The sequence below is a fragment of the Stigmatopora nigra genome, chromosome 10 (genome assembly GCF_051989575.1).
Source record: "Stigmatopora nigra isolate UIUO_SnigA chromosome 10, RoL_Snig_1.1, whole genome shotgun sequence".
Lineage (NCBI taxonomy): Eukaryota > Metazoa > Chordata > Actinopteri > Syngnathiformes > Syngnathidae > Stigmatopora > Stigmatopora nigra.
This window is the reverse complement of record NC_135517.1, coordinates 5626495-5636856: the sequence shown is the minus strand read 5'-3', so window position 1 is coordinate 5636856 and position 10362 is coordinate 5626495. Positions and strand designations below refer to the sequence as shown.

At 38.8% G+C, this 10362-nt stretch overlaps 3 protein-coding genes across 5 annotated transcripts; 1 reads left to right on the top strand and 2 right to left on the bottom strand.

The window, feature by feature from the left end:
- Positions 1-1101: 1101 nt before the first annotated feature.
- Positions 1102-4819, top strand: oxtrb (oxytocin receptor b). Its single transcript, XM_077725388.1, has 3 exons — positions 1102-1246; positions 2241-3251; positions 4017-4819. Exons 1-3 carry the CDS (start codon positions 1231-1233, stop codon positions 4259-4261), a joined length of 1272 nt encoding a protein of 423 aa, XP_077581514.1. The 5' UTR covers positions 1102-1230; the 3' UTR covers positions 4262-4819.
- On the bottom strand, positions 4036-6436 carry cav4a (caveolin 4a). The gene is made up of 3 exons (XM_077725389.1): positions 6106-6436; positions 5682-5869; positions 4036-5243 (listed from the first exon to the last, which is right to left on the bottom strand). Exons 1-3 carry the CDS (start codon positions 6331-6333, stop codon positions 5093-5095), a joined length of 567 nt encoding a protein of 188 aa, XP_077581515.1. The 5' UTR covers positions 6334-6436; the 3' UTR covers positions 4036-5092.
- Positions 6437-7265: 829 nt separating this feature from the next.
- On the bottom strand, positions 7266-10322 carry LOC144202926 (uncharacterized). Of its 3 annotated transcripts, none has more exons than XM_077726054.1 (6): positions 9986-10322; positions 9631-9785; positions 8966-9113; positions 8727-8902; positions 8422-8650; positions 7266-8049 (listed from the first exon to the last, which is right to left on the bottom strand). In XM_077726054.1, the coding sequence occupies exons 2-6, from the start codon at positions 9763-9765 to the stop codon at positions 7892-7894; spliced, it is 846 nt and encodes a 281-aa protein (XP_077582180.1). In that variant the 5' UTR covers positions 9766-9785; positions 9986-10322; the 3' UTR covers positions 7266-7891. The 3 variants fall into 3 exon arrangements, with proteins under 3 accessions (XP_077582180.1, XP_077582181.1, XP_077582182.1); XM_077726055.1 differs by having other exon boundaries at positions 10109-10322; XM_077726056.1 differs by having other exon boundaries at positions 9912-10064.
- Positions 10323-10362: the final 40 nt, after the last annotated feature.

Sequence of the window (10362 nt, the reverse complement as noted above, 5' to 3'; positions counted from 1 at the left end):
AAGAAAACAATGTAAATCCTACAGACAACAGCAAGAAAATATTTGAGGCCTGCTTCCAAGGTTTCCATCAGATACATCACTAAACTCGGCTTTATCCCAGACATCCTGCATGCGGACATTGTGATTTAAATCTCCACAACAACACACACATTATGCTTGCATGCAGGTGCTATACATTTGGTTCATATGTTATCCGTCACATTATTAAAGAATTTAATTTAAGTCTTTAATGCATCTCGGTTATTCAACACTCCTTTAATAACATGATGGATAACATAACAACAGCAATGTACCCATCTATGTAACAGTGGTAGCTATACCATTATACTTCTATATACTCAACACACTTATGCATATTGATCATTCATTCACCAGTGGAGTGGTTTGATCAAAAAACGCCTGAAAAAAATCCATTGCTATGTTTCAGCATCTGCCAAAAAGAGCATCATTGAATTGTGACCGATTTTACCATTTTTTGTGCGATTCATAATATCAAAATATCACAATTTGACAAATTAATCCAGATTTATGCTGATTATAACTCGCTCTGGGGTCCTGGGTGCAAATCCAAGTAAATTTCTTTGTCAGATTATATTCAAATATAGCCTTCTATTAAATCTCTTGACTTATGATCTTCAAAATAAACAACATGGCTTTTGGCCCCTTGGGTTTTTCATTTGTGTCTTCATGGCGTGGAAAGCTGATAGCGTGTGTGTGTATTTATTTACTTTGTTGCACGCAAAACTGCGTCAGTTTCGATGATGGGTTTGCTTGTAATTGTCCTGATTATAATTGATCATGACCTGTGGTTTTAGTTACATTTTGGGATCATGCAAACAGTGGGGATGTTTTGTGTTTAAAAAATGTTTGTTTAAAAGAAAGTAAAATGAGAAACAACTGCAAAATCTCTCCCAGATGTCACCGTGTAAGGCCACAATTTATTTATTAATTCATTTGTTATCCGTACCGTGTTTCCTCACAGAGGTTGCAGATAAAATTAACAGTCCTTCAGCCTGTGAGAACTTTTTAGTCACTTTTTGGTGATAAATCCTATTTAACCCCAAATGTCTTTGTTTTATTGCAACACACTGTTGTGCCGTTAATCGCTATCATTGTGTATAATTGGGACGTGATCGTGGTGGCATGACAAGGTGAATTAGGTCACTCAAGTCGCCATTAAAGGACCATCTCTGACTTATATCACCCAGCGCTGTAACACACAAGGGACCGATGCGGTGGCATGCAGGTAAAGTCGAGATACAGCAGAACAAAGAAAGACGGGAAGTAAAACAAACAGTGAACACGTCATTGAAGTTTGAAAAGAAGTCAAAACAGGAAAAAACACAAGATTGTTGAGTGCCGCCTTTGTGGCATGTAGAGCAAACTTCCCAAAAGTGATTTTCAACATGTCACTTGGCATTTGACACCACTCTCAATAGGCCTCACCAGGCCAGGTATCTGTTTCAGACCTTTCCTGTGAGTCCTGACCTTTACACTCTTGCCTTTTCCTTCCTCGCTCAAAAGGAATTTTTTGTTGTTATTGGCATTTTTAAATATATTTTGAGTGTTTTTTTACTACGGCTACAACTTATAAAATCAAGAGTTTAGTTGTTTACCATGACATTTTAAATGACTTCTAATTTTAATGCCAATCATCAGGATAATTGATAATTAAAAAAAAGTCAAATATATATATATATATATATATATATATATATATATATATATATATATATATATATATATATATATATATATATATATATATATATATATATATATATATATATATATATATATATATATATATATATATATATATATATATATATATATACATATATATATATATATATATATATATATATATATATATATATACATATATATATATATATATATATATATATATATATATATATATATATATATATATATATATATATATATATATATATATATATATATATATATATATATATATATATATATATATATATATATATATATATATATATATATATATATATATATATATATATATATATATATATATAGTAGAATACAAATAATAATAGAGAATACTTAATATTGCAACCAGTGTTGCTGTGTGTGATGGATACATTTTCCATCACGGGCCCGCAGACAATTAGGGGAGGGATCTGGCTTGCCTATAAAGCTCCTCAGCATAACATGCTTTCTATCACATTAGACTCATTTGTGTCCTTTCCATTTCCAAGGTAAACTTGCTACTTACCCTACCCAAATCGAACAATACTCGAATCCACTGGTTGAGAGATTTTGTGGATCGCAACTTCACAATGTGACCACTGGATTTCTCACCTTTTTTTACGCGTGCGCAATGGAGGAGTTTTTACGCACGGACGACAACGTGACATCTGGAGCATGGGACAACAGGAGCCACACGGGCAACGTCTCCGCCGCCGTGAACCCTCTGAAACGTAACGACGAAGTGGCAAAAGTGGAGGTGGCCGTGCTGGGTCTGGTTCTCCTCCTGGCGCTTAGCGGCAACATCTGCGTACTGTGGGCCATCCGTGCCGCCCGACCACGCCAATCCCGGATGCTCTACTTCATGAGGCACCTGAGCATCGCTGATCTGGTAGTGGCCGTCTTCCAAGTTCTCCCACAACTCATCTGGAAAATCACCTTTCGCTTCTGTGGCCCGGATGCCCTCTGCAGGTTGGTGAAGTACGTGCAGGTGGTGGGCATGTTCGCGTCCACTTACATGCTGGTGCTCATGTCCATCGACAGGTGCTTGGCTATATGTCAGCCCCTCCGACCCTTGCATGGGAGACGAGACCGTCTGTGTGTGGGCACGTCATGGCTGTTAAGTCTGATCTTCAGCACGCCTCAAGTCTACATCTTCTCCCTGCAGCAAGTCGGGGGTGGCGTGTACGACTGCTGGGGGGATTTTGTGGAGCCGTGGGGCGCCAAAGCTTACGTGACATGGATGACTCTCAGCATCTATATCCTCCCCGTTGGCGTCCTCAGTGTGTGTTACGGACTCATTTGTGTCAGAATATGGCAGAACGTCAACTTGAAAACCAGGAGGGAACACTTCAATAGGGCGCCTTACCTGTGTCGGGTGAGCAGCGTTAGACTCATCTCCAAAGCCAAGATCCGCACCGTGAAGATGACTTTTGTGGTGGTGCTGGCTTACGTCGTTTGCTGGACCCCCTTTTTCTTTGTTCAGATGTGGTCTGCGTGGGATGATGCGGCTCCACGAGAAGGTAAGACCACCCAAAATTCATACTTCAATTGGGATACATTTAGGATATTTGAATATTGAATGGTTTTAATGAATTATGTAGACTATAAGTTAAACATGGATGAAAGTTCAATGTCATTATTGGGTATATTTTATGCAGTTCTGCTCTATGGGACTTCTTTTTTAACTCTGCATATTCCACTAGATTGACTTGTTGTCAAAACACCAACCAGCACCTTCACGAGAAGATCATCTGACACACTTTAAATCCTTTGCACCCCATTAGCATTAAAAACAACAACATGGAAACATCTTCTCATATTCTCTGCCTCCCGGAATTGTAAAGAATTCCATCAATAACAAATGACTTTTTTTTTCCATTCAGGATAGTCCGATTTGACGGAAGACATTCCTCATATTTGTTCCGACAGATATCCACTAAGCAATCTGAAGTTCAATTTGTGTGGCAAAAACTTGCTTATAATGCCAGATGTTTCTGAGGTTGACCTTCCTACTTTGTCTTAATAATGATTTGTAGCATCAGTCCAGCTGGCCTGAGCTGTGGATGATCTATATGTGGACATTCAGGACATGTGGAGAAATCATTATATGTCTTCTTTCCACTCAAGTCAAATGTTTACAGGAAGGATTTTTTGGGAGGAAAATAAAGTATTTGTCCTTACGTTAAATAAAAATGAGGGCAACCAGAACTACCAATATTTTTTATAAAGACTACAATGTCTTTATTTTTACAGTCGACATATTCTGACTGTCTCCTTTCTAACAGACACAGCCTTCATCATCGCCATGTTACTGGCCAGTCTGAATAGTTGCTGCAACCCCTGGATCTACATGCTTTTTGCCGGCCACATGTTCCAAGGCGTGATGCACAGCTTTTTCTGCTGTCAGCCCTGTGTAAAGGCATCTTCATGCAGGCGCCCTGACAACAACTCCTCCACGTACGCCATCAAGAAAGACAGCAGTCACAGGAGCCTCTCGCACACATCCAGCGCAGGCGGACCAGCACATTGAGAGATCTCAGGCTGACAGGCTAGTTTACGTACTTCTTTACTGACACTTCATTATTTCTATAACCTCTGTGGAAATGTCCTTTCCAGACAGTAGCATCCACGTGAAAGCAATTGTATTTGAAAGCCATTTTGGCCAAAGAAAAGTATTCAATATAAAATTCTTGGGCTTTCTTTTTACTGCATTTCTATGTAAACACTCGTCAATTCTATGTATTTTCCTCTCTGTGGCCTGAGGCTGTGTTCATTGCCTTCATATTAATGACATTACAAGAAAGATGACATAGAATCCAAAACAAAAGCTTTATCAAAAATCAGAGTTTAGTAAATGGTGTCCTCCGTTATTGGCCCATTTAAATGGACCAAAATATTTTTAAAAAGTACATTTTCATGATCAAAACTTAGTATTATTTTTTACTGTGTTTTTCTTTGTGATATGAAGTACATATTACATATGCAAATGACTCATTTAAATTAATGGGAATTACTTCAATAGGTTGATTGGAAGTATTTCATCCACAGTACCTTTAAAGATACAAAAATAAATCAAAATAAACCTTTTTACTACATTACAAGTATGTTTTTTTTAAAATTCGGGTGGATCTTGTTTTGATTTTCTATGATATTCCTCATTTATGTGAAAGATGTTATTATTTTGTTTTTTTAAAAATCATAAAGTATATGCCTTGAACCACACAACATGTTAAAAAAAACTATTATTTGTGTTGGCGCAAATTATCCTATAATTAAGTGTTAGCAAAATATGACAAACACTTGAATGGAATATCTTTTACCGTCATCAATTCCCTTGGTGATCATGTCCACTCCAAAAATGTTATTCGTCAGCAACATGAATGTTAAATCGACCACAACTTTGCCCAGCGCTGGTCATCAATGGTCGTACGATGACATCCAGCACGACGTTCCAAAGTTTCTGCAACCAGGTTGTTCCAATAAGAATGTACTTGATGAAAGGCCTGATCATCCTGGTGAAGAAACAAAAAAAACATCTCAGTGTCGATTTTGTCTCATCCGTATATTGATTGTAGTTTGACGTAATTATCTGTTTCGCAGTGCAACATTGTAATCATTCAAAACAATATTTATAGTATCAATTTTTAAAAACTGATTGATTGAAATTGATTTTAAAACTAAATTTTCTTATTACTTATACTGTGATTTCTCACCAGGTAGTTATATTATATATACTTATATAAATTAGGATTGGTCTTTGGTAATTTCCCTTTGCTGGATCGAGCCAATGAAGTCAGTATGGGATTTTTGTATGGGTTTTCAAATTAGAACTGATTGACATAACTTGCACTGTTTTGGGCGCATCCAATTGGTTGAACACACCCTCATCCATATTGCGAGGCCTTCATCCAACAGGACATTGGCTTCTCCACACAAATTGGGCCACTTACCATATGTGTAGGCAGCTGAGGTTAGCAAAGAGGATTCCGGAGATTATGGACATAGGGATGGCCAGAAGCACCGTGATGATCCTGTATACCCAAACTCGGCTCACTTCAAACAGAGCGTGGCTCCAGATCCACACTCGGTCCCCGCTGCGCACTGAAACCGGCTCAGCAATAACATCCTCAAACGTCACCTGCAGCCAAAGGAAATGAGTGTGTACATACAATAATACAATACAGTTGACTTGAAGTATTTGACTTGAAAACAAAACAAAGGGGTAAAGTATGCCCTTTTTTATCACAGGCCTGTTAAGCAAAATTAATTCCACTCCTCAAATTCTGACCAGCCACACGTGATAAAATGAAAAATAATGTAAATAATTTTGTTTTATGTCACCAAACTCAGTGTTTGCATATCGGCATAGTCTACCTTGAGGCAATCATTCATCCCGCGAGGGTCTCGACCATTGAGAAGAGGTTTGGTATCGCTGATATCCACCACAGAAGACAAATGACTCCTTTCTTCTTGCTCCCAGTCAGGAGGTGCTTTCCATAGTACCTCTGGTTGCTCCCCATTATCAAATTCTTCAGAGTCACTGGAGTCCCTGAGGTCAATCTCCACTTCCTCAGAATCGACCCCCTTACTCAAGCCATCCATTGAAAAGAGTGAACACAAAAAAAGTCCAGACTGTACAGTTTTCCAACTGAGATTGGCACTCTTTAGCTATGGGCAGAGGGGCCTATATTTAGAAAGTTACGCTGGCCTGCAAGGCATTTACAGATGGGATTTCTCCCCAGATCACTTTTCTACGCAGTGGGGGGATAGAGGGATATAAATACTAGACACACGCAACAACTGCCCACAGTCATGGTCAAAGGTCTGTTCCGTCAGGATTTTTGGTGTTTCCTAGATGTTTTCTGTCATATAATGACTTTCAATTAGAAGCATATCAAAAGCATAAAAAAACTTTGATTGAATATTGCTTGTAGTGTTGAGCCTTCTTTTTCAAGACTCAAAAATCTATTTTGCGCCAAATCCTGACTCTTGACCATTCTTGTATAATCAATGCTTGGAGTTATTCAGCAACCGAGCTCACGAGGATTTGGAACACACTGTAAAGAAATGAGTAAAATTAGTAAGAGTGGATATACCGATTCTTGAACATTTATTATTGGCACAAATGTTGTAAAACATGACAACAAAGTGATGAACGGATATTGTTTTTGTGCACCAACACTCCACGTCAGATACATATAACTTAAGGTGCACATTATTGATGAGCAAAGTCCTGCTACCTAATGTGGAATTTACTCAATTGGTTTTGGACCCCTTGAACAAAAGGGAAAACAGTGTGTGATGGCAGAATACAAAAATAAACAAAAAGGCTAAATGTTGCATTCAGCAACTCTATTGAAAATAAGCAGATATGGTACTCGAGTTACTGTATATTAGGGCTGGGTAATTTTGAAAAGAAATATCTTTTTTTTCCTTTAAGAATAGCATTTTCAATTCTTTTGAAAGCAAAGAGTACTAAACACACAGGGTTTTTTAAATTTTCATGGACATTTCTACCATGAACCATCTATTTTCACAGCTAATCATCAAAATTGGCCACAAAATTGTCACGATCACAATCTATAATCGACCAGCTCTATCTATACAGGATATTTCCAAGTTGTGAAAACATGTAACTCTAAATGATGATCTAATAGTGAACAAATACTTAAAACAGTAACCAAAAGTGTACGGTGCGTTGAAAAGAAAAACAACACAGCAAATAAACACAACACTACTTTGGAACACTTCCATAAAAAAGACGAAAAAGACAGTTCTCCTCCTTTCTGAAATTAAATAGAATCGTGTCTTAAAATGGACTTCCACAAATGCCAATAATAAAATAATTATTAATGTATTTTCAGAGTAGCAAATAAGAGAACCCTCAGTTATAACTTCCTAGAAACTCTACCATCTCAACATCACAATTGTAAGCTTCAAAAGCAATGTATATGTATTTGCAAAGAAGGTTACATAATACTGCAGTGAGCAACAGGAGTGGTCCCAAGTTAGGAAAAAAGTACTATAAAAAGAACCTAAAATAAAAATTAAAGCAAAAGAGTGAACACTTTCAATTAGGTGAGGTGATCGATAAAACTTTTACAAGACAGCACACACAAGACAAGATGGAGGTCAACAGAACACAGTTGATTGGGATCAGTTAAATCGATGCATTGTCAGAAAGAGGTATGGGTGGTTTAGGTTCCGCTTTCACCCAACCCAATCTCTTCTTTAACAGTTTGTCCTCATTGTTCAACTTGGTCCGGATGGCCGATTTGACCATGCTGCCATCTATACCAAACTTGACCGAGACATGCTCTGAAAGGGAAAAGAAGACATTGTTATCTCTCCACTCGCCGTCAATGTCCAAGATATTCGAATCGGGTTCTAATGTTGATGTTGTGTTTTCCTACCATCTCCTGAGCGTACCTGTAGTTTACGTATGACTGCACAAAAAAGTACTCACCGCCAGTGTAAGTCATTAACACATGAGCGCCCTCTTGTGGTTCGATGTAAAATAAATATATATATTCTTGATCAATCAAATCTTATTGAGTAACATGTGTGTAAACAGCCTATTTTTAGAACATGGACTTAAATGGCCAGATGGGGCTATTTTTACATTTGTATTTAGTGGTAAAGCTTGATTGATAATCAATCCCTGACATTGGCTTACAATTAGAAACTTACCAATGATACTTCTGAGGATATCAGGTGGGAGTTGGGGTTTGGGGAAGTCTTCTCCATTCATAGAGTTCCTGCGGCCCTGCAGCGAGTGTGTGGCCAATGTCTCTCTGTCAAAAAGCATCATGAGCAAAGCTGTGGTGTACTTCTTGTAGTCTGAGATTTCGCCGATGTGCTCATAAAGGTTCTTTGGAACGCGGATGTTCTCAGCAAGGTACAGAAAATTGCTGCCATCCTGCAAGTGAGAAAAAGAAAAGCGGTGACAACACACATGCTTTCTGGTCTATTGAGACTAACAAACAAGTGCCGACCTCAGGTTCGTCGCCCACTGCTACGATGTCGGCCGCGTGCTCGGACAAGAATGTGACATTTTCATCATGAGAGTTGTTCTCCGCCATCATCGGGTCGGTCCCTTGGAGGACATTATCCAGAGTAGCTCGAAGTTCATGAGCTGTGTGTCGCATCTCCACCATGAGAGTGTTCATCTCTGAGGAGACCAGGGCAAATGACCATTATGTAAAAAAATAATAATAATCATTTGACCACACACCTTTTATCTGCCTAAGTTCTCTTTCTGCCAAAATTCGACACCGTCGTTCATATTTGAGTTGGGCCTGGAGCTGTTCTATCTTCATCAGCAGGCTGATGGTGTCCGTTCGGATGCCTTCACTGCCCCCCTCTTCAATTTCCTCGAATTCCTGTTGAAAAAGCGAGAGATACTATCGACTATGATGGGGATAACAACATCAGCACAGGTGGCAACCCCCCACATGATAGTGGCTACCTAATCAATCAATTGTGAATCAATTGCAACGCTGAAGTCGAGACGAATCATTTGTCAGAACTTGTAACTTATATTTTTAAACTACCCATTTTTTTGTCTTTTACCGGGAAAGCACACTGTGGAGTAGCACAGCCAATTTTGTCATATGCAGCCGTGTATGATGACATTAGGCTTTTGATGATTTGATGATGATAAAGCCTGTCTTAACAGAACTTGGATGATTCACAATCCATTCTGTTTACAGTGAATTTGGAGGCATTTAAATTGGAAATTTGGTACTTTTGCGAAATGGTTGCTTTAAATAAAATGTAAGTTACATTTTTGGGGGATTTCCGGAGTTTAGAGAGGTTACCCGGAGTTTGCAATGCGCGACTGGATGAACTCCGGAAAATCCGGAGAAGTTGGCAGTGTGAAAGAAAATCGTATTCTACCTCAGTGTTGATAAAAGGAGAGTAACTTGACTCGGCCAACTCCATTGGACCAGGGTCCATTGGGACCGTGTTGATCTTTAGCTTCTTTACCGGCGTTGGAGATGTAGTCGCCCCCGCCTCTCTTTTGGGTGGCATGAGGGTCTAATGGGGAAAATCTAGAAAGGGGAGACACGTTTTGTATTGTTAGGGCAAGAAAACAGTCTCCATCTTTCAGGCGCGGAAGGAGGCGAAGATGTAAAAGTTAGTTCAAGCTCGACCCTTTCGCCGCCCACTTAGCTCACCCTCATAAACACTCTGTGTGTCAGGAGCATATACATTCACTTTCTAATGACACAATGATTGGAGTGAACCTCACCTGTCCCCTCAGTGTGGAGCGAGAAATTAACGTAAACCAAAACCACTGAGGACAAAGGCAGTGCAATATATGCAAATACTGCGTAGTAGAGGAAGTAGCAGTACAACTGCAGTAATAGAATACCTGGATCCCAGTGTGATTCCGTCAAAGTTTCACAAGCAGATCGAAAGCTTTTGAAGCTATCTTTTAGAGGCAGACTCCTCTTTATTTTTAACAGCTCTAGTATGGCTTTTTCTGTAATAACTAGTTTTTGGTTATTTTCCTTAAAACGTGGAACACAATCAAACTATTTTTTTCTCAGAGGGACGTATTTGTCCTCGGGACTATTTCCGGCTCCTATACTCCAGAAATCCTTGTGGGCCAATAGGATTTGGAAA

Bases quoted from the DNA above. Each gene is read 5' to 3' on its own strand.
- oxtrb (XM_077725388.1), top strand. The intron at 3,252-4,016 runs GTAAGACCACCC...CCTTTCTAACAG, and splicing joins TGATGCGGCTCCACGAGAAG to ACACAGCCTTCATCATCGCC.
- cav4a (XM_077725389.1), bottom strand. From the start codon at position 6,333: ATGGATGGCTTGAGTAAGGGGGTCGATTCTGAGGAAGTGGAGATTGAC. The intron at 5,870-6,105 runs GTAGACTATGCC...CTTTGGCTGCAG, and splicing joins GGATGAATGATTGCCTCAAG to GTGACGTTTGAGGATGTTAT. The intron at 5,244-5,681 runs GTAAGTGGCCCA...TTTCTTCACCAG, and splicing joins CTCAGCTGCCTACACATATG to GATGATCAGGCCTTTCATCA.
- LOC144202926 (XM_077726054.1), bottom strand. From the start codon at position 9,765: ATGCCACCCAAAAGAGAGGCGGGGGCGACTACATCTCCAACGCCGGTA. The intron at 8,903-8,965 runs GTGTGTGGTCAA...TGGTCTCCTCAG, and splicing joins AGAACTTAGGCAGATAAAAG to AGATGAACACTCTCATGGTG. The intron at 8,651-8,726 runs GTCGGCACTTGT...TCTCACTTGCAG, and splicing joins CAGTGGGCGACGAACCTGAG to GATGGCAGCAATTTTCTGTA.